The 24,227-nt window shown below is 47.7% G+C and overlaps 1 protein-coding gene across 1 annotated transcript; it reads right to left on the bottom strand.

The window, feature by feature from the left end:
* Positions 1 to 2,317: 2,317 nt before the first annotated feature.
* LOC139835896 (uncharacterized) lies at positions 2,318 to 5,032 on the bottom strand. Its single transcript, XM_071825793.1, has 4 exons — positions 4,884 to 5,032; positions 4,413 to 4,781; positions 4,031 to 4,331; positions 2,318 to 2,433 (listed from the first exon to the last, which is right to left on the bottom strand). Exons 1-4 carry the CDS (start codon positions 5,010 to 5,012, stop codon positions 2,318 to 2,320), a joined length of 915 nt encoding a protein of 304 aa, XP_071681894.1. The 5' UTR covers positions 5,013 to 5,032.
* Between the last annotated feature and the right edge of the window lie 19,195 nt (positions 5,033 to 24,227).

The raw sequence follows: 24,227 nt of genomic DNA, 5'->3' as shown, positions 1-24,227 counted from the left end.
GAATTATTATTGAATAGAAGATCAGCTCTAAATTCTCATGTGAGTTAACAACTAATGAAGGGTCAGCCAATCTCCCCGCAGATTTTCTGGCCCCGGCCTACACACCAACTGATTAACAAATTAAAAGGCACTGGATGACGTGCAATCGCAGTGTTGATGGAATGTTATGTGACCCGCAATCAGCAGTGTATATTCGGTCACAATCAGATGTTAGAGCATCTCCAAGGGCTACCCCATGGGCTTCCCCATATGGGGTTCTCTTTTCGCCCGGTGCGTCCAACGATGACCCTTAAATCATGTTTGCGCGGTTTTTTTTTTCTTTTTTTCTTTTTTCTTCTGTTTCACATAATTTTACATACATCTCAAAATATATGTCAACCGAGGCTCTAGGAGGCGACAGTGAGGTAGAGCTCCGAGCGGTAACGCTCGTGACGGGAGGAGCAACAACGGTGGTGGTTCTTCCAGGCGCTATACTTGACGGCACAGTGATTGGGATGGAGAGGGCTGGGTGGCGGCATTTGGCAAGCTCGGGCGGGGCAAAAAAAAGTGGGATCAGCGGCGGCGGTGACTTCCAGTTATTTTGCCGGCGGCGCCGCGCCGCGGTGATGGCCAATAGTGCCTAGTCAGGGGCGAGCAGGGGCTAGACCCCCCCCCCCCCCCCCCCCGGGGCACACACACAATGGTTTGCCTCCCTCCCTTGGATTTTCAGTACGTTGTACTGTACTTTTACTACCGTATATGAGCTAATGGCCATTATTGATTATTGTACTATACTACCGTATGCGTAGTGTTGTACGTATTTCTTATTTTGGATGATAATAGAACTGGCATCCTATCTTTTGTAGTAGAATCCGAGAACTAAAAAAATGTTTACTCACTACATGAATGGCTCGCTACGCCGACGGCCGGAAACCCTCGGCGTAGCCATATTGGGACGTCGGCGTAGGCTACGCCGAGGGTAGCCCTCGGCATAGCTCCTCGGGAAAGATCCGCCTCGGCAAAGCCACGTGTGCCGTAGGTAGCTGTGATACGCCGAGGGTGGCCGTCGGCGTCTAGGCCCTTGAGGCAGGCCACGCCGTCCCGTCCATTAACTTAAATTTTTTGAATTTCTTTTTAATTTTTCACATGGATTATTTTAATTCTAACACTACACTTAATCTTAGGTCAAATTACCCCTCATAGTCAAAATTCCCACCCGAGTCACCCATCCTCCACCCCTAGCATGCTTAACATCTTTGTTCCTTCCGATTAAGCTTCCATCTTCTTCACGAAACATTGCTGATAATACTACCATATCAATCCTATTAACCCTTAGATCGTGATATCACAACTCTTTATGATTTTGAATTTTAAATAATTATTTAAATAAACATCAATGGTTAAGTAATGATAATCTCTACCGATGATGTAATTATTACTTTATTTTTAAAAATATATAAATATAAAATCCTGAAATTTTGGCAAAAACTAAAATCTTCGTGTTTTCATATTTTCATTTAAAATTTTGAGTATCTAAAAAAATGGCTAACCGGGTACGACAAGGCCAGCAGTGATGCAATGATCCATTGCGGCAGCTTTCTCCCGGTAGATGGCCTTGGGACCAAAACCTAGACCCGAGGGTACAACATCGATGGGCGGCCTAGGGTAGTAACGTTTGGCTGGTTTTTTCATGTGCATGACGAGATCTGTGATCACCATACTCACGATCGACTTCAAACGGATTTGATTGAGCATAAGTTGACACTGGTAGAAAATCAGTAGTCATCTCTTGTTTTTTTTTAGTTTGCTTGTGAGTCTTAGATTCTACATTTGATTGTCAACTGTATGTTTCTTATTTGGTTATAAACAATTGAAATTAATTTGATTGTAAATAACCCATTATTATTTATCATTCATGTTTTGGATAATAAGGTTAAATAGGGGGGAAAGAGGAAAAATGTCATCGCCGACCAAATGGGTGTTTTCCTGACCCAAACGGACGATGAGGAGGACACCGTCATAGTAGATGTATTCGCGGATCGATCAAAACAAATTAAAACGAACATACTCCCTCCGATTCATATTAAATGACTTCAATATGGATATATCTAGAACTAAAATGTGTCTAGATACATCCATATTAGAGTCAATTAATATGAACCGGAGGGAGTATTTAAATAGACCAGCCGCTAGAGACGCCTTTAAGGTTTAAAATAGAATTCGAGATTTTCGCCTGAGAAAAAGTAGATTTGGGGTCAGTCCTTTTTGGCTCGGTGGCGCTGGCTGCTTGTGGACTCGGGGTGACCAGGTGGAGAATTGGGATGGATGACGCGCGCGGTCACTGCGTGATCGCGTCAAGGGGACCGAGCGTGGCGGTGGCGCCGGGACGCCGGATCATGGGCGCGGTGGCCTGGACGACCTGCTGCTGGGTCGTCGTCGTCGTGTACGATCGATCTGCAAGCGGAGTGTGTTCAGACTGTCATCCCAGGTTCAGCCGGGGACATCCAGCTAGTACAGCCATATATTCAGTCACCAACAACGGCCAAGAATTGGTAAAAACAGAGAATGCTGCCGTGTCCGCAGTCTGCTCCCCGTGCTGCATTCGTTCCTCGCTCGAGCACCGTTCCTTGAAGATTTCCGTTCCTTGGAATTTCGCCACAGAAGAAAATCTGTCCAAAAGCTCGCAAACCTTTTCCATGCCGTTGAAGATCGAGATAAAGCTTGCAAATCTTTTACGCCCTTTTGGGAACGCGGACGTATGCTTTGAACGCGCCAACGTACGTGCACGGGAAAAGCTACACAAGCCCAAGCTAGTGCGTGCGTGCATAAGCAGCAACGAAACCATCCATTCATCCTCGACACACGCACCGATCAGTACCTTGCGAGGCAAGGATCGCCGCCAATACGGTGTCCTTACATCTCCCACTAGCTATCTATAAAACGGTTCAGCTCTTTCAGCTCGTCGCACGTTCTTCAGACCACAGAATGAGAAAGATAATTTCGAGAATATCTGGAAGAGCATTCCTGGATGGTGAATTGGTGATGCAAGCGTCAACGGTCCATGCACTACGGGAAAACAAGACGTTGCCGTGCGACAAATCGCACGGCAAAGGGGCCTATATGCCCGGCAAAGTCTTTGCCGTGCGTGGACGCACGGCAACGAGCGCTCGGCAACGATACCGACGGCAAAGAGGTCATTGCCGTGCGCTTCGGGTAGTCTGCACGGCAACGTCTTTGCCGTGCGTCCTGAGCTTTGCCGTGAGCCCACGCGTTTCCCGTGCGGCAAAACATTGCCGTGCGTCTACTACGCTGCCGTGCGACAAATCACTGCCGTGCGTCTACTTCGCTGCCGTGCGCCTAGTCTCTGCCGTGCGCCTAGTCTCTGCCGTGCCAACTTCTCTGCCGTGCGTCTACTTCGCTGCCGTGCGCCTAGTCTCTGCCATGAGCCTAGTCTCTGCCGTGCAAACTTCTTTGCCGTGCGCCCTCGCCCTTGCCAGCACGGCAAAGCCTCCTCCAGGCACACCCAGCGCCTCCCAGGAGCACAGGTGAGCGACACGTGGCCCCTTTGCCGTGTGTGTGCACACGGCAAAGTGACCAAAAGTCCTTTGCCGTGTGCACACACACGGCAAAGGCCCCTGGTTTTTTCATTTTTTTTCCGTTTTTCTTTAATCCCTGCATTTCAAAATTGCATTTCACATATATATAACATATACAACATATATATTCACCATAGCATCACCAAACACATCAACAACACCACAAATACATCGAGCACACATAGTTCATGCATAACAAAGTGCAATGTCCATTATTACAATCCATAACAAGTGCGAACATCCATAACAAGTGCGAACAATCCATTACAACGACGACGAGTGCACGAAGACCATGCCATCAACCTTGTCCTCCTCCATTACTTGCGCCCGCCTCATCGTCATTGCGTCCTGACACATAATCTACAAGGTTTGATGGAATTGGCATTTGTCATTTGCATATTGAACACTTGAACAAGCACAAGTAGCGGGTTGGGCACAAGCGTAGGAGGACTCACCGAGGTTCATGCTCCGGATGATGTTCATGTTGTTGACGGTGATAGGTGTCCCCGGGGTATGAGTGGGCGGTGGCGGCATCCACGGCATGGAGTAAGGTGGAGGAGGAAGACTCCCCGGTGGAGAAGACAGAGCCGTCTGGCTCATGAGCCAGCTCATCTGTGCCTGCTGCTGCTGCATCATCTGCTGCTGCTGTTGCATCTGCTGCATCATCTGTGTCTGCTGCTGCTGGTACTGCAGAATCTGCTGCTCCATCTGCGCCCTTTGCTCCTGGGCCGCCTGCTCCTTCGCTGCCATCTCCTCCTACGTTGTGTTGCCGCGATGTCATTAACATTTCAATGGAAAGCATGTAAAGGAAATGTAGAGACCCGAGGAAGAACATACCCGTAACCGCTCGACAGCTAGATCCGAAGCCCGTGGCCGGGGCTCTACCTCAGGCTGGCCGCTCTTACGACCACGACGGATCTGGCGGAGAGAGGGAACCTTCGCTGGGTCGACGCACCCGTCACCAAACCATAGGCGGCCATGCTTCAAGCCTTCTCCCGCAAGCACCGCGACCTCAGGGTCAAAGTCCTCGGCCTCTGGGTTGGCGTCCTCGCCGTACTTCTGCTTGAACTTGGAGACATACGACGTGCACTGGGTCTCGGATTGCGGGTTAACCCACACGGACCCCGTCTCAGGATCAGGCGTCTTCCTTTGCTTCATCTTCTTTAGCACGGCAAAGACGTTAGGCTTCGCTCCTGTCCTGACTTCCTGCAAAAGAGAACATGTAATAAAGTGAAGTGGCACACCCTTGCAGAGTTAGCAAATATATAACATGAATTCAAAGAATGAAGGAACCATTAATTTGCTCACCTCCTTCTGCAGGTGAAGAGAGATGGGGATGCTGCCTTGGATATGCGATCCACCTCGCATCTCTGCCCGCTTCTTCTTGCCCTCCTCGTGCTTCTTGAGGTACTGGGGGCATGTCCACCACATGACCATCGCACGAAAGCACCTATCGTCGTTGCCGACGTACTGAGGAGGGTTCTACATGCACAAGATAAACCCATTATGGTAAAATAAACTACATGGCGATAAAGAAATCAATAACACATAAATGCAAATACCTGCAAGTATCGCCACGGCTGCATGAGCGTGTCGCGGCGTCCTCCTTACTCATGTGGACGAAGCGGTCGGCGTGCCAGTCGCGGACGCATTGAATACGTGCCTCGTAGTGCATGCCAGTCACCCTCTTCCTTGCAAGCTGGTGTAGGACATCATCGCACGCATTCTCCTTGCCCTCGGCCCTCTTGAAGTATTTCTGCAACCATGCACATAGGTAAAACAAGGGGCATTAGTGCAATTATTGTGAACCAAGGAGAGTGTATGAATGGTAAGAAGTCAAAAGTCACGTACCCAGAATTTGGCAACAACCATATCCGCCGCGGTGCCGCGGCCAAGAGGATCTTCCGCGAGGCTGTAGTGCGCCCACCTCCAAGCTACGTCGCAGCCACCAGTAGGGAAATTGACTATCCCAGGGAAATACCATCTAAGTAGGCCCCCAAGGATGTTCGAGTACCCACGTGGCGGTCTCTGCGTCGGGTCTTCAAACTGGAACGAGCTGCACCATGAAACGACAACATCAATATGTATGTGATAATAATTTTGATAATGACAAAATTGCGATAACGAAATGCCAAAAATTAACATGTACCTCCTTCCATAGGGCTGTAGAACAACGTGCCTGTAGCGCCAGTGCTTCAGCGAGGGGAGCTGTGTTATCCCACGCCGATATGGCTTCCTATCACGTGGCCTCAGCCTCTCCACAGCTGGAACGTACTGGTAATCCTCCGGCTCACACCACTCTAGGCTTGGATCAGGATCGAACACTAAGTTCCCCAACCCCTCATCCTCCGAGAGGTCCTCCTCGTCCCCCTCCTCCTCCTGGTCCTCCCCACCCCCTCCTCCTCCTGGTCCTCCCCACCCACCTCCTCCTCCTGGTCCTCCCCACCCCCGTGGTGCTCCTGGTCCTCCTCCTCGTCATCATCATCGGCTGCGGGAGGGGGGCTAGGACTAGGAGTGAGTACCCGCGTCGCATTCTTCCTACGCGGCCGCCCTGTGGGAGCGACAGGAGGGGGGCTAGGAGGGGGGGTAGTAGCTCGGCCCCGCCTCGAAGTCCCTACACCTACCAAGTCCTTGAGCTTCTTTTTAAGACCGCCACCCCTTTTTTTTAGCGGCATGCTTCAATCACCTGCAAACACAAATGAAGAGAGTGGTTTATTAGTACGCAATATTGTAAAGAGATAAATATTAGTGAAAGCAACAGAAATATAAGTAGATGAACATTAATGAAAGCAACAAATAATGCAAAAGGATGAACATTAATTAATTAGTGGAAGCAACAAATAGCTACCATAGAGTTCTCTCAAACATAGCACGGAGTTCTTACAAATAACCTAGCTAGACAATCTCTATTACACGGAGTTATTACAAATAGGCTAGCCTCACAATTACTACTACATAGATCAGTAGCCTGTGTCGCCATCCATGATTGGACCGCGTGTCTCCTCATCGTCATCAGGCTCGGCGAACCAATAATCATCAATGAAACCTGGAGGTGGTCCATCTGCATCGAGGTCAATCCCTGCTTTGAACGCCTCGAGCAAACTCAGGTCTTCCGGGGCACAGACATCCTCAGCTTCATCTTCTGCATTGTCTCCATCCATGCCCGCGTCTTCTTGTTCATCGTCTACGACCATGTCATCGATAGTCGGCAAGCCGATTGTGTCGTTGCCTAATCGACGGTACCCCGGAGGAGGGATCCTCACGAGGGGGAGAAGAAGTAGGGGCCATAGGGCGGAGTGCACACGGGACGGTGGTACGCGATTTACCCAGCTTCGGAACACCTGCACGATGACAGGGCCTACTGCTGCTTGACTCCTAGTATCTGGGCGCTTTCGCGTTGTTACAATGAGTTGTGGTTGTTCTGAACGTGCACGTGAACGTGAACGTGAACGTGCCTCTAGGGCTCCCAGGATCCGGCTTATAAAGGCGCACGGATCTAGGGTTTACATGGAGAGTCCTAGCCGGATTACAGGTCGCCTAACTACGGTACAAGGTCTTGCCGTGTACGTCAAGGATCTGCCTTCCTCCCTACGTCGTACTAGATCCGGGTTCCACATGGGCCTCCATGGATCCGGGTTACTCCTGGGCCTCCATGGATCCGGGTTCCACATGGACCTTCACGGATCTGACTTCCTCCGATGGTCGGTTGGGATCCGGCTTCCCTATCCTGGGCTGGACTTCATCCTTTAGGATCAACAGCAACTGGGCTACCCGGTGGGCCATAAGCCATCACCACCATCTGTGGGCCACCCGGGCTTGCCGGAATCGGACCATGTCGATGGTATACCTATGAAGTATATCCACAACAGTAGCCCCCGGAGTTCTCCAAGATTCACCGTTCTTCCATCCAGCTCAGCTTGCGCATGTATCTTCATCCTTTGGCTGGAACGAATAATAGAGAATCTTGAAGGACTCCAAACTTCGTATCTCCAACCAAGTATTGGTCGGAAACTTCATGATCCAATGGTCAGATTCTTCGGAGACACCATCCAACGTAATCTTCGGTATGGATCCGACTAGCCAAATGTAGGTTCGGATCTGACTAGCCAAAATATAGGTATGGATCCGACTACCCAAAATATAGGTGCGGATCCGACTAACAAAAAATTAGGTGCGGATCCGGCTACCAAAAAATTAGGTGCGGATCCGGCTACCGAAAATTGAGGTGCGGATCCGACTACCAAAAAATAGGTGCGGATCCGACTACCAAAAAATTAGGTGCGGATCTGTAGGATAACGTTGCATAGAAAACAAAAATTTTCCTACCGCGAACACGCAATCCAAGCCAAGATGCAATCTAGAAGACGGTAGCAACGAGGGGGTATCGAGTCTCACCCTTGAAGAGATTCCAAAGCCTACAAGATGAGGCTCTTGTTGCTGCGGTAGACGATCACTTGCCGCTTGCAAAAGCGCGTAGAAGATCTTGATCACGATCGGTTCCGGCGCCACGAACGGGCAGCACCTCCGTACTCGGTCACACGTTCGGTTGTTGATGAAGACGACGTCCACCTCCCCGTTCCAGCGGGCAGCGGAAGTAGTAGCTCCTCTTGAATCCGACAGCACGACGGCGTGGTGTCGGTGGCGGTGTAGAAGTCCGGCGGAGCTTCGCTAAGCAAACCGGACAATATGAAGTGGAGGAGCAAAGCTAGGGTTTGGGAGGGGGTGGCCGGCCACTCAAGGGGGGCGGCCAAGCTATGGTCTTGGGGTGGCCGGCCCCCTCCCTTGGCCCCTCATTATATAGGTGGATCCCAAGTGTTGGTGTCCAAGTCTTCGAATAAGACCCGAAACCAAAACCTTCCATAGGAGGGGGCAAACCTAGCCCAACTAGGACTCCCACCCAAAGGTGGGATTCCCACCTCCCATGTGGGGGGTGGCCGGCCCCCTATGGTGGAGTCCACTTGGGACTCCACCCCCACTAGGGCTGGCCGGCCATGGAGGTGGAGTCCCTTGTGGACTCCACCTTCCTTGGTGGTTTCTTCCGGACTTTTCTAGAACCTTCTAGAACCTTCCATAGAACCTTCCGCGACATTTTATTTCACATAAAATGACATCCTATATATGAATCTTATTCTCCGGACCATTCCGGAACTCCTCGTGATGTCCGGGATCTCATCCGGGACTCCGAACAAATATTCGAACTTCATTCCATAATTCAAGAACTACCATTTCAACATCCAACTTTAAGTGTGTCACCCTACGGTTCGAGAACTATGCGGACATGGTTGAGTACTCACTCCGACCAATAACCAATAGCGGGATCTCGAGATCCATAATGGCTCCCACATATTCAACGATGACTTTAGTGATCGAATGAACCATACACATATATTACCAATTCCCTTTGTCTCGCGATATTTTACTTGTCCGAGGTTTGATCTTCGGTATCACTCTATACCTTGTTCAACCTCGACACCGCACAAGTACTCTTGACCCGTACCGTGGTATGTGGTCTCTTATGAACTCATTCATATGCTTGCAAGACATTAGACGACATTCCACCGAGAGGGCCCAGAGTATATCTATCCGTCATCGGGATGGACAAATCCCACTGTTGATCCATATGCCTCAACTCATACTTTCCGGATACTTAATCCCACCTTTATAGCCACCCATTTACGCAGTGGTGTTTGGTGTAATCAAAGTACCTTTCCGGTATAAGTGATTTACATGATCTCATGGTCATAAGGACTAGGTAACTATGTATCGAAAGCTTATAGCAAATAACTTAATGACGAGATCTTATGCTACGCTTAATTGGGTGTGTCCATTACATCATTCACACAATGACATAACCTTGTTATTAATAACATCCAATGTTCATGATTATGAAACTAATCATCCATTAATCAACAAGCTAGTTTAAGAGGCATACTAGGGACTTCTTGTTTGTCTACATATCACACATGTACTAATGTTTCGGTTAATACAATTCTAGCATGATATATAAACATTTATCATAAACATAAAGATATAAATAATAACCACTTTATTATTGCCTCTAGGGCATATCTCCTTCAGTCTCCCACTTGCACTAGAGTCAATAATCTAGATTACATTGTAATATACCTAACACCCATGGCATTCTGGTGTTGGTCATGCTTTGCCCTAGGGAGAGCTTTAGTCAACGGATCTGCTACATTCAGATCAGTGTGTACTTTGCAAATCTTTACTTCTCCATCTTCGATGTACTCGCGAATCGAGTGGTAACGCAGCTTGATATGCTTCAGCCTCTTGTGTGACCTTGGCTCTTGTGCATTGGCGATGGCACCCATGTTATCACAATAAATGATTAATGGGTCCAATGCACTCGGAACCACACCGAGCTCTACAATGAACCTCTTCATCCATACCGCTTCTGATGAAGCCTCTGAAGCCGCTATGTACTCTGATTCTGTTGAAGACTTCGCCACCGTGCACTGCTTCGAGCTTGCCCAGCTTACTGCAGCACCATTCAATATAAACACGTACCCAGATTGTGACTTAGAGTCATCAGGATCAGTGTTCCAACTTGCATCGGTGTAACCGTTTACAACGAGCTCTTGGTCACCTCCATAACAAAGAAACATATCCTTAGTTCTTTTCAAGTACTTCAGGATATTCTTGACCGCTGTCCAGTGTTCCATTCCTGGATCACTTTGATATCTGCTAGTCAAACTAACAAAGATGTGCTATATCCGGTCTAGTACATAGCATGGCATACATGATAGATCCTACTGCCGAGGCATAGGGGATGTTACACATCCTTTCTCTTTCTTCTGCCGTAGCCGGTCCTTGAGTTTTACTCAATACCTTGCCTGGTAACATAGGTAAGAACCCTTTCTTACTTTCGTCCATTCTAAACTTCTTTAGAATCTTGTCCAGATATGTACTCTGTGATAGCCCTATTAGACGTCTTGATCTATCTCTATAAATCTTGATGCCTAATATATACGATGCTTCACCAAGGTCTTTCATTGAAAAACTATTATTCAAATAACCCTTAACACTGCTTAATAGTTCTATATCATTCCCGATCAATAATATGTCATCTACATATAATATCAGGAATGCTACAGAGCTCCCACTCACTTTCTTGTAAATACAGGCCTCTCCATGACACTGTATAAACCCGAAGTCTTTGATCACCTTATCAAAGCGTCGGTTCCAACTTCTCGATGCTTGCTTCAGTCCATAGATTGAACGCTGAAGTTTGCATACTTTGTCAACATTTTTAGGATCGACAAAACCTTTGGGTTGTACCATATACAACTCTTCCTCAATGTCTCCATTAAGGAACGCCGTTTTGACATCCATCTCGCCAAATCTCATAATCGAAAAATGCAGCTATTGCGAACAAAATCCTCACAGAATTCAGCTTCGCTACAGGTGAGAAAGTCTCATCGTAGTCAACTCCTTGAATTTGTCGGAAACCCTTTGCGACAAGTCGAGCTTTATAGACAGGAATATTACCATCAGCATCTGTTTTTCTCTTGAAGATCCATTTATTTTCGACAGCCTTTCGGCTATCAGGTAAGTCTACCAAAGTCCATACTTTGTTATCATACATGGATCCCATTTCGGATTTCATGGCTTCTTGCCATTTGTTGGAATCTGGGCTCATCATCGCTTCTTCATACGTCGCAGGGTCCTCATCATTGTTATCCACAATCATGACATTTAGACAAGGATCATACCAATCAGGAGTGGCACGTTCCCTTGTCGATCTGCGAGGTTCAATAGTTTCCTCGTTCGAAGTTTCATGATCATTATCATTAGCTTCCTCTGTTGCCAGTGTAGGCGATGCAGTACAACTTCCGCATCGCGCTACTCTGATCAACGAGTATAGATTCATCAATCTCATCGAGTTCTACTTTTCTTCCAGTCACTTCTTTAGTGAGAAATTCTTTCTCAAGAAAGGTTCCGTTCTTAGCAACAAAGATTTTGCCTTCGGATCTGTGATAGAAAGTGTATCCTATAGTTTCCTTAGGATAACCTATGAAGACGCATTTCTCCGCTTTGGGTTCTAGCTTGTCCGGTTGTAACTTCTTTACATAGGCTTCGCAACCCCAAACTTTCAGGAACGACAGCTTAGGTTTCTTATTAAACCATAATTCATACGGTGTCGTTTCTACGGATTTTGATGGTGCTCTATTTAAAGTGAATGCGGCTGTCTCTAATGCATAACTCCAAAATGATAACGGCAAATCAGGAAGAGACATCATACTACGAACCATATCTAAGAGAGTTCGATTACGACGTTCGGACACACCGTTTCGTTGAGGTGTTCCCGGCGGTGTCAATTGTGAAAGTATTCCGCATTTCTTTAAATGCATGCCAAACTCATAACTCAGATATTCACCTCCACGATCAGATCGTAGAAATTTGATCTTCTTGTTACGTTGATTTTCTACTTCACTTTGAAATTCCTTAAACTTCTCGAAAGTTTCGGATTTATGTTTCATGAAATAGATATACCCATATCTACTCAGATCAGCGGAGAAGGTTAGAATATAACGATAACCACCGCGCGATGCTACGCTCATTGGTCCACATACATCGGTATGTATGATTTCCAATAAGTCGTAGCTCGCTCCATCATACCAGAGAATGGAGTCTTTGTCATTTTTCCCATTAGACATGCTTCGCATCTATCAAGTGACTCAAAGTCAAGTGATTCAAGTAATCCATCAGTATGGAGTTTCTTCATGCGTTTCACTCCAATATGACCAAGACGACAGTGCCACATATAAGTAGAATTATCATTTAGTTTAATTCGCTTAGCATCAATGTTATGTATATGTGTATCACTACTATCGAGATCTAACAGAAATAAGCCATTCTTTTGTGGTGCTCGACCATAAAAGATATTATTCATAAAAATAGAACAACCATTATTCTCAGACTTGAATGAATAACCGTCTTGCATTAAACAAGATCCAGATATAATGTTCATGCTCAACGCAGGTACATAATAACAATTATTTAGGCTTAAAACTAATCCCGAAGGTAGATGTAGAGGAAGTGTCCCGACTGCGATCACATTGACCTTGGATCCGTTTCCAACGCGCATCGTCACTTCATCTTTCAGCAGTTGTCGTTTATTCTTTAGTTCCTGTTTCGAGTTACAAATATGAGCAACCGAACCAGTATCAAATACCCAGGTACTAGAACGAGAACTAGTGAGATAAACATCTATAACATGTATATCAGATATACCTTCTTTCTTCTTCTTGACAAGGCCGCTCTTTAGATCAGCCAGATACTTGGAGCAATTACGCTTCCAGTGTCCCTTCTCCTTGCAGTAATAGCACTCAGCATCAGGCTTAGGGCCGTTCTTAGGTTTCATAGGAGGCGTGGCAGCTTTCTTGCCACCCTTCTTGAATTTTCCCTTAGACTTGCCCTGTTTCTTGAAACTGGTGGTCTTGTTGACCATCAACACTTGGTGCTCTTTCTTGATCTCAATCTCAGCAGCTTTTAGCATGCCAAAGAGTTCAGGTAACTCCTTGTTCATGTTATGCATATTGTAGTTCATCACAAAGTTCTTGTAACTTGGTGGCGGTGATTGAAGGACACGATTAATCCCCAGTCTGTTAGGAATCACTATTCCCAAGTCACTGAGTTTCTTCGCATGCCCGGTCATGGCGAGCATGTGCTCACTAACGGAGCTGCCTTCTTCCATCATACAGCTGAAGAAATGTTTCGATGCTTCATAGCATTCCACGGCCGCATGAGTCTCGAATATAGCTTTCAGCTCATTCATCAACTCATGAGGATCATGGTGCTCAAAACGTTTTTGAAGATCGGATTCCAGATCGCACAGATGGCACACTGAACTTGAGAGTACCGAGTTTTCCGAGTTGCGTAAACAGCTTTTACTTCATCGGATTCATCTTCTGCAGGAGGGTCACCTAGCGGTGCATCAAGCACAAATTGCAGATTTCCGCCAGAGAGGAAGATCCTCACATGACGGAACCAGTCGGTGAAGTTGCTACCGTTGCTCTTAAGTTTCTCTTTCTCTAGGAACTGATTAAAATTGATTGAGGACGCCATCTCTACAACATATATTTGCAATAGTTTAGACTAAGTTTATGACAAATTGAGTTCAAATTTTAATTCAACATAATTAAAACCCTAGGTGAACTCCCACTCAAAACAATATCCCTCGCATTGTCTTAGTGATCACACGAACCAAATCCACCGCACCTAAACCCGATCATCACGAGAAAAGGTGTGATTTCAATGGCGAACACTCATAGTGTTCATCATATCAACCATATGATTCATGCTCTACCTTTCGGTATCACGTGTTCCGAGACCATGTCTGTACATGCTAGGCTCGTCAAGGCCACCTTAGTATCCGCATGTGCAAACTGTCTTGCACCCGTTGTATGTACTTATCGAATCTATCACACCCGATCATCACGAGATGCTTCGAAACGATAAGACTTAATAACGGTGCTACTAAGGATGAACACTTTATTATCTTGAGATTTTAGTGAGGGATCATCTTATAATGCTACCGTCGCGATCTAAGCAAAATAAGATGCATAAAAAGGATTAACATCACATGCGCTCATATGTGATATGATATGGCCCTTTTGTTCTTGTGCCTTTGATCTTCATCTCCAAAGCACGGATATGATCTCCATCATCTTCGGGCATGATCTCCATCATCGTCGGCGTAGCACCAAGGTCAATGGCACTTGTCTTCATGTTTGTCCTCCATGTAGCAACTATTACAACTACTTTGAAATACTACTCAACATGAAATTTAAAGACAACCATAAGGCTCCTGCCGGTTGCCACAATACAATAATGATCATCTCATACATATTTATCATCATATCATGGCCATATCACATCACCAAACCCTGCAAAAACAAGTTAGACGTCTCTAATTTGGTTTGCATATTTTACGTGGTTTAGGGTTTTCGAGAGAGATCTAATCTACCTACGAACATGAACCACAACGTTGATACTAATGTTTTCAATAGAAGAGTAAATTGAATCTTTACTATAGTAGGAGAGACAGACACCCGCAAAGCCTCTTATGCAATACAAGTTGCATGTCGAACGAGGAACAAGTCTCATGAACGCGGTCATGTAAAGTTAGTCCGAGCCGCTTCATCCCACTATGCCATAAAGATGCAAAGTACTCAAACTAAAGATAACAAGAGCATCAACGCCCACAAACCATTGTGTTCTACTCGTGCAACCATCTATGCATAGACACGGCTCGATACCACTGTAGGATAACGTTGCATAGAAAACAAAAATTTTCCTACCGCGAACACGCAATCCAAGCCAAGATGCAATCTAGAAGACGGTAGCAACGAGGGGGTATCGAGTCTCACCCTTGAAGAGATTCCAAAGCCTACAAGATGAGGCTCTTGTTGCTGCGGTAGACGATCACTTGCCGCTTGCAAAAGCGCGTAGAAGATCTTGATCACGATCGGTTCCGGCGCCACGAACGGGCAGCACCTCCGTACTCGGTCACACGTTCGGTTGTTGATGAAGACGACGTCCACCTCCCCGTTCCAGCGGGCAGCGGAAGTAGTAGCTCCTCTTGAATCCGACAGCACGACGGCGTGGTGTCGGTGGCGGTGTAGAAGTCCGGCGGAGCTTCGCTAAGCAAACCGGACAATATGAAGTGGAGGAGCAAAGCTAGGGTTTGGGAGGGGGTGGCCGGCCACTCAAGGGGGGCGGCCAAGCTATGGTCTTGGGGTGGCCGGCCCCCTCCCTTGGCCCCTCATTATATAGGTGGATCCCAAGTGTTGGTGTCCAAGTCTTCGAATAAGACCCGAAACCAAAACCTTCCATAGGAGGGGCAAACCTAGCCCAACTAGGACTCCCACCCAAAGGTGGGATTCCCACCTCCCATGTGGGGGTGGCCGGCCCCCTATGGTGGAGTCCACTTGGGACTCCACCCCCACTAGGGCTGGCCGGCCATGGAGGTGGAGTCCCTTGTGGACTCCACCTTCCTTGGTGGTTTCTTCCGGACTTTTCTAGAACCTTCTAGAACCTTCCATAGAACCTTCCGCGACATTTTATTTCACATAAAATGACATCCTATATATGAATCTTATTCTCCGGACCATTCCGGAACTCCTCGTGATGTCCGGGATCTCATCCGGGACTCCGAACAAATATTCGAACTTCATTCCATAATTCAAGAACTACCATTTCAACATCCAACTTTAAGTGTGTCACCCTACGGTTCGAGAACTATGCGGACATGGTTGAGTACTCACTCCGACCAATAACCAATAGCGGGATCTGGAGATCCATAATGGCTCCCACATATTCAACGATGACTTTAGTGATCGAATGAACCATACACATATATTACCAATTCCCTTTGTCTCGCGATATTTTACTTGTCCGAGGTTTGATCTTCGGTATCACTCTATACCTTGTTCAACCTCGTCTCCTGACAAGTACTCTTTACTCGTACCGTGGTATGTGGTCTCTTATGAACTCATTCATATGCTTGCAAGACATTAGACGACATTCCACCGAGAGGGCCCAGAGTATATCTATCCGTCATCGGGATGGACAAATCCCACTGTTGATCCATATGCCTCAACTCATACTTTCCGGATACTTAATCCCACCTTTATAGCCACCCATTTACGCAGTGGTGTTTGGTGTAATCAAAGTACCTTTCCGGTATAAGTGATTTACATGATCTCATGGTCATAAGGACTAGGTAACTATGTATCGAAAGCTTATAGCAAATAACTTAATGACGAGATCTTATGCTACGCTTAATTGGGTGTGTCCATTACATCATTCACACAATGACATAACCTTGTTATTAATAACATCCAATGTTCATGATTATGAAACTAATCATCCATTAATCAACAAGCTAGTTTAAGAGGCATACTAGGGACTTCTTGTTTGTCTACATATCACACATGTACTAATGTTTCGGTTAATACAATTCTAGCATGATATATAAACATTTATCATAAACATAAAGATATAAATAATAACCACTTTATTATTGCCTCTAGGGCATATCTCCTTCAGGATCCGACTACCAAAAAATTAGGTGCGGATCCGACTAGTTAGCCAGATTTTCGCCATCTTTGAAATTTTTCTTGACATAACCATATGTATGTAGCCCCCGAGCGTTGAGTCGGCTTGCTCCAAGGAGACTCGATGCTCAGAAACTTAGCCCCCAAGCGTCAAGGTGGAAAATTTCCGGCCTGTTGCTCCAAAGAGAACTTCATCAGTGTAGCCCCCGAGCGCCAAGGTGAATTTACTTGAAAATCCGGCTTGGTGCTCTTAGAGTAGCTATATCTTTATATGTGACTTAGGAATAGCGTAAATCCCAAGAATCTAGGCGGAAATTTCCAGCACTGATACCCGAAAGGAAACACACTTTTCACCTAAGATCAAACCGCAGCCCCCGAGGGTTGGTTCCGGCTAAGCATAGCGGAATCAAGACTCAAGTTGCTTTTCCAGCTGTGCACGCCATGGATCCGCCTAACCTCGGGAGACTGTTGTACGTCCAAGTGTCATGTACCTGATACATAAACATAAAAACATATTTGTATTAAATTGTTTCTTTGATCATGTTCAACGAACAAATGTAAGGCGGAACAAAAACGGCCTTTGAACAAATGTTTTAAAGCTGAAACTATGCAGCAGTTGAACAACATAAAACTGTCAAGGCGGAAACAACTCGACTATCTTGAACAGTTAATGTAATTTATATGTTTTAAGCAAGTGCTGGTTTATCCGTTCTTCTGGTTTATATGCTTGACTTTTCGCGAGACGGCAAACTTTAAACACAGAACATCTGCTGAGGCGATAGCGCTTAATAGCGAAACAATCAAGAACCTCAGAAACAGAGGCCGGCTTTAAGTACCGAGATGTCACTACTAAGGAATCCACACATAAAACAACAGAAAACGTGTAGGCCAGAAAACTCAAGCTAACGCCCGAAGGCGGAAATTTTGCAGCGTACTGGAGCCTTAAGCGGCAAAAACAGTACAAAGTTTTTCACGAGCGCAAGGCAAATCGTGGGAAAGATATGACCAACAGCGAAAGCGGTAAAAGACTCAGGATATGAGTGAACCAATCTTAATCTCATGATCATAAAATATTAAAATATTAAATATAAATAGGCACTTAGCTGTTTGGAGCGGAGTCAACGTCGGTCGTGGTGGTTTTTCTTCAGCGTTCCGTCGAGCCGGTGCGAGATTGATTGTCGCAGTGGTGCAGATCCACCTACCAAAATTTAGGTGTGGATCCGACTTCCAAAAATTTAGGTGCGGATCCACATACCAAAATTTTGGTATGGATCCGGCTACAAAAATATAGGTGCGGATCCGACTACCAAAATAGGTATGGATCCGACTACCAAAAATTGAGGTGCGGATCCGGCTACCCAAAAATTGAGGTGCGGATCCGGTTACCCAAAAATATAGGTGCGGATCCGAGTACCAAAAACGTAGGCGCGGATCCGGCAACCAAAAACATAGGTGCGGATCCGACTACCAAAAACGTAGGCGCGGATCTGGCAACCAAAAACATAGGTGCGGATCCGAGTACCAAAAACGTAGGCGCGGATCCGGCAACCAAAAACATAGGTGCGGATCCGAGTACCAAAAACGTAGGCGCGGATCCGGCAACCAAAAACATAGGTGCGGATCCGACTACCAAAAACGTAGGCGCGGATCCGGCAACCAAAAATATAGGTGCGGATCCCGCAACCAAAAACATAGGTGCGGATCCGACTACCAAAAACATAGGCGCGGATCCGGCAACCAAAAACATAGGTGCGGATCCGACTACCAAAAACGTAGGCGCGAATCCCGCAACCAAAAACAGGTATGAATCCGACTACCAAAATATAGGTGCGGATCCGACTACCAAAACCAGGATTTGTAATTTTCAGATCTAAGGCGGAGTCTTCCGTGGAAAGCTCCAGCGACTCGGATCGGATCTTTGCAGCTGCGTCCTGCTCGGCGGCGGTCGTAGCTACATTACTTACCAGTGCGTTTCCGTCGGAATCGACAGTCTCGCCGATGAAGATGTGGATGCCGCCTATTGGGACGATGGAGAGCTTGACGGGGTTTGTCTTGGCCGGAATCCAGCACTCGTCCGGAGGGACGATTGAAAGATTTCCGGCGTAAAGGACGCGCCCCACAGCGATGGTGTCATCGTAGCTTCCCACGGCGGAACCCTCCCGGTTCCGGCCTCCAGACGCCGCTGGCCCCACGGTGGGCGCCAACTGTCGTTGCCTAATCGACGGTACCCCGGAGGAGGGATCCTCACGAGGGGGAGAAGAAGTAGGGGCCATAGGGCGGAGTGCACACGGGACGGTGGTACGCGATTTACCCAGCTTCGGAACACCTGCACGATGACAGGGCCTACTGCTGCTTGTCTGGTATTATCTGGGCGCTTTCGCGTTGTTACAATGAGTTGTGGTTGTTCTGAACGTGCACGTGAACGTGAACGTGAACGTGCCTCTAGGGCTCCCAGGATCCGGCTTATAAAGGCGCACGGATCTAGGGTTTACATGGAGAGTCCTAGCCGGATTACAGGTCGCCTAACTACGGTACAAGGTCTTGCCGTGTACGTCAAGGATCTGCCTTCCTCCCTACGTCGTACTAGATCCGGGTTCCACATGGGCCTCCATGGATCCGGGTTACTCCTGGGCCTCCATGGATCCGGGTTCCACATGGACCTTCACGGATCTGACTTCCTCCGATGGTCGGTTGGGATCCGGCTTCCCTATCCTGGGCTGGACTTCATCCTTTAGGATCAACAGCAACTGGGCTACCCGGTGGGCCATAAGCCATCACCACCATCTGTGGGCCACCCGGGCTTGCCGGAATCGGACCATGTCGATGGTATACCTATGAAGTATATCCACAACAGATTGTGAAATGGCCGGGGAGCCCTTCTTCCTGATAAAACTCGACACTCCTTGCTGAGGGGTCTACGCGGCGGTAATCGTCCTTGTTTGGCGGGGGCGGCCTATTGCGTGAAGGCACCGTCATCACAACATCCCATCCATGTAGACGTTTTGTCGGGTTTCTGCACGCGTACGGGAGATAGAATACTTGAAAGGCCTGGGTTGCCAAGATGTACACATCCTCTCCCTTATAAACGGAGTTCCTTTCAACTTCGACCAACCCAATTTCAGGATCCCGTCTCACCCGACATGGGTCAAACCAATGGCATTTGAAGACGACGGGATTTAGCCCTATGTGAAACCCGTAATTCAGCTCGTATATACCCTCGACTCTTCCATAGTAATGGAGCCCATCATCACCTTGACATACCACCCCACTATTTATTGTCTTCGCGTTGGGCCGGCTTGTTGTGTATTGATGGGTCTGGAAGCGATACCCGTTCACGTCATAGGAGTTGAACGCTTCTACGGAATGGTCAAAGCCCCTAGCAATTTTTCTTAGCTCTGACTTCATCTCTTTGTCAGTTCTTGCCTACAAGTTTAGCACAAGAAGTTTAGAACGAGAAATGACCGATAAATGTCGGAAGTGCTAGCTAATTTGGATAGAATAGTACCAAATTACAAAACCAGCTACTGAAACCGAAACCGCCTCCCTTATCGAAAATTTGCTTGGATTCTTCCGGGGTAGGCTCCCTGTGGGTATTCTTCCAATGTATAGCCTTGAATTTCCTATACCGATGAAAAGAGGAAGAGTTAGCCACGAACATACGAGTGAATGTTTGCGAATAATTAAATGGTTCGCACTTACTCGATGTACGGCTTCACTTCGACCATGGTGTTTAAGACATACGAGTGGATCAAGGTCCGCTCATGTAGGTCCGTTCTGTACGGCTTCGAGCCACTTGACTTGCCACCAAGCCCCACGAAGATGCTAAGCTTGGGTACTTCTTCATTGTTGGCGGCATTGTAACGGAGGACCGGGTTGTGCTTTGTGGGAATGTTGGGATCATAGTGCTTAGTGGTGAAGTTTGCCACCTCCACGTTCAGGACTGCCTCGGCTATGGATGCTTCAATCTTGCATTTATTGCCAGTCATTTGACGAAGCTTTTGTGTTTCTCTCTCGGGACCAAACTGCCAACGGCCCCAATTCGGGCCCCCCTTTAAGCACTCCTCCGCGAGGTGCAGGATCATGTGTTGCATCGGATTAAAAAACCCTGGAGGAAAGATCTTCTCTAGATCGCAAAGCAACACGGGTGCCTCTTCATCCAGCTTCTCAATCACTTTAGTGTCTAACTCCCTAGCACAAATCTGGCGGAAGAAAAAACTCAACCTCGCTAGCACTCGCCAAGTCTTCTCAGGGACATAGCCTCGAATCATCACCGGCATTATCCGCTCAAGCCATATGTGGTAGTCATGACTCTTCAGTCCTTGTACTCGCAGCGTTTCAATGTTCAGGCCCCTCATCCAGTTGGCTGCGAACCCATCGGGGAAAAACAAGGAGTCCTTCATCCATTGGAAGACCTCCCTTTTTTGGCCTTTGTGAGGCGTAACGGAGCGTGTGGCTTAGTCCAAGTTTTTTGGCACCATTAGGTGGCTGCATGTTCAACTCCGGCCTATCACACCACATTTCTTGATCAATTCGAGCCTTTATGTTATCCTTCGTCTTCTCAGTGTCCACAATCGTGCTCCAAATGGCTTCACTGATATTCTTCTCGGTGTGCATTACATCAATGTTATGCGGGAGCTCGAGAAACTCAAAGTAAGGGAGCTTCCATAAGCACGGCTTGTGAGTCCATTGGTGTGTCTCCCCATATCCTAAGAAACCATTCCCATCAGGGCTAGGCTGAAGAGCATCTAACTCGGCCTTGATTTCCGTTCCGGTCTTCGGAATTGGCTTCGGGCCACGGACAACACGGCCTTTCTTGAAACTCTTTACATCACTCCTGTATGCATGCCTCCGCTCAAGGAACCGTCGAGCTTCATCAAAGCATGAATACTTGCCTCCTTGTTTAGCCGTAAGAAAGTCACGGCCTGCACTTGCACCGTGGGCAAGGCCACTTCCCATGTGTACACCACCCGCAGAACAAAGCACGTGCTGGCAGGTCATGCAGGACGTGTGGTACCACACATACATATCGAAGTACTCCTTCTTTGATGCGTCATATGTTCGGATCCCGCGACCTTCCCAGCCACGAACCAAGTCATCCACCAGCGGTTCCAGGTACACATTCATGTTCTTGCCCGGGTATTTGGGCCCGGGGATTATCATCGACACAAACATGTTCTCTCGATCTCATGCGTACGCCAGGGGGAGGTTCATGGGAATAACAAACACTGGCCAACAACTGTATACTGCAGCCGACATACCATATGGATTGAACCCATCGGTTGATATCGCAACTGCTACGCTCCTCGGGTCACCTGCTTTCAGTGGAAATTTCTTCACAAAGTTCTTCCATGCAGTACCATCCGACGGATGTATCATCTTGTCGGTGTATCTGTTTCCTTCCACGGCCCACCTCATCTGCTGGGCAGTATCCTCGGTCATGAAGAGCCGCTGGATCCTCGGTAGAACTGGAAGATAGCGGAGGATATTCTTGGCAACCGTGGTCTGCCTCTTCTGACCATCACCATTGCGGTCTACCTCAAAGTACCTAGAGGAATTGCATTTGATGCAATAATTTGTGTCAGCGTGCTCCTCTCTGAATAGCATGCATCCCTTTGGACAAGCGTGTATCTGCTGAGATGACATCTTAAGGTCACTGAGCAATTTGGTCGAATAGTAGAAGTTTTGCGGCAAGAGGTGCCCTTTCGGCAGAAGGCTGCCTACGATGACCAGAAGTTCATCGAACCCATCTCTGCACAAGTTCCTATGGCACTTCAAGGCCATAAGGCGAGCGATGGCATCTAGTTGGGTAACCTCTGTATTTTCATGTAGGGGTTTCTGCGAAGCAAACAGAGCCTCATAATACTCCTTTGTGTTTTCCTCCGGGTCCTCACTTGTCTCCGCATCCTGAGGTGTCTCCACCTCTACATGAGAGCTTTTAGGCACATTACCATTAGCCAAGTTTTCTAAGCACCTATCAAAACCAGTGTCATATTCCCCCCTAGGTTGAATCTGCCGCACCTCCTTCCTAGCACGTTTCTTTGCCTTTTCTCCATGGTAAGTCCAAATCCTGTAGGACGGTGTGAACCCAAACTTGATCAGGTGCATACTCATAGTTTCCTTGTCCTGTGCCTTTCGGTTAGCGCACTTACTACAAGGGCACCAAACACTTATAGGTCTGCTAGGGATGGCAAACGGCCTATCCACAAACTGCTCGGTCTTTTCTCCCCATTCATCAGTATAGTTCCACTGACTGATTCTGCCATCGTACATCCAGCCACGATTATCCATCCTCTAATCAGCAACAAAACAGACGAACATAGCATTTATATATCAAATACGAAATAAATGCATCATATATTTATTTATTTTACGCGTGCATCAACCTGAAACTCTACTAGGTGGGCTCCTAGCAGCCGCCGGATCCGTAGATTGAGTACGTTCTCCCAGCTCTACCCCGATCCGAGACAGAATTTCGGCAGCACCTCCCCGCTGCTCTCCCGATACACGTCTCGGCAAAAAGCCGAGAGGGGTGTGCATCCGGAGAACAACGGGGAGGCGCTACCGAAATCCTATCTCGGATCGGGGTAGAGCAGGGAGAACGTACCCAACTACGCATCCGCTGGCTGTCCCGATAAATGCCGTAAGAGTTACGGTTCATAATATGCGAGACCACTAATGCATATTTATCCGCGTAACCCTTACGGTCGGGAAGAGACGCCTAGGTATCGCGACAGACTTGGTGATCTAGACACAAAAAAAAACCTAGGTACATGTAAAGGTGGGAGGGAGATTTATACCCTAGACGCGTGAGAGAATCGCCGAAGAAGATCCGGGACGCCGCCCCCCACGCCCCCCCGTCAAACACCCCTGCGACGCTGCCCCCCGTGTCCACCTCGAAGCATCACCTGCATACCGAGGAAAATCAATTAGAGGCCCTTATCTTTTCTAAAGAGGTATATTTTATAAAACAATCCAAAATCCTATATCTAAAATAATGTGTGCCCTAACTTCCATTTTTTTGCTCTAAATCGCACTATTATAAATACACTATTTCAAATAAATTGTGTCATAAATCACATATCTAAAATAATTTTTGTACTAAACTACCCTATTTTTCATGCACATTTATTTTAACTACTAATTAGCATGCATATTATTTCATGCACATGGAAATTTACAAAAAAAAAAATTGCCCCATACCGGCCGGGTGGTGGCCGGAGCTTCCGCGGAGGGTGGCGGCCGCAGCTCCCGCGGCTGGAGGTGGGCGGAGGGGGCGAGCAGCAGCACTGGCGGCGGCGGAGGGGACGAGCAGCAGCAGCACGGGAGGCGGCCGGCGGGGACGAGCAGCACGGGAGGCGGCCGGCGGGGACGAGCAGCACGGGAGGCGGCCGGCGGGACGAGCAGCAGCAGACGGGAGGCGGCCGGCGGCGCGGGCGCTCACGAGGGCGGCGGGAGGAGGAGCGGGCGACTTTGGCGGCGGCGGCGGGGGAGGAGGATGAGGCGGCGACAGCGGGGGAGGAGGGCGGCGGCGGCGTTCGGCTCGTGGGAGGAGGAGGAGGGCGGCGGCGTT

Source organism: Lolium perenne, chromosome 2, assembly GCF_019359855.2.
Source record: "Lolium perenne isolate Kyuss_39 chromosome 2, Kyuss_2.0, whole genome shotgun sequence".
NCBI classification, from domain to species: domain Eukaryota; kingdom Viridiplantae; phylum Streptophyta; class Magnoliopsida; order Poales; family Poaceae; genus Lolium; species Lolium perenne.
The sequence above is the reverse complement of the archived record's forward strand: the minus strand, read 5'-3'. Positions and strand labels throughout refer to the sequence as shown.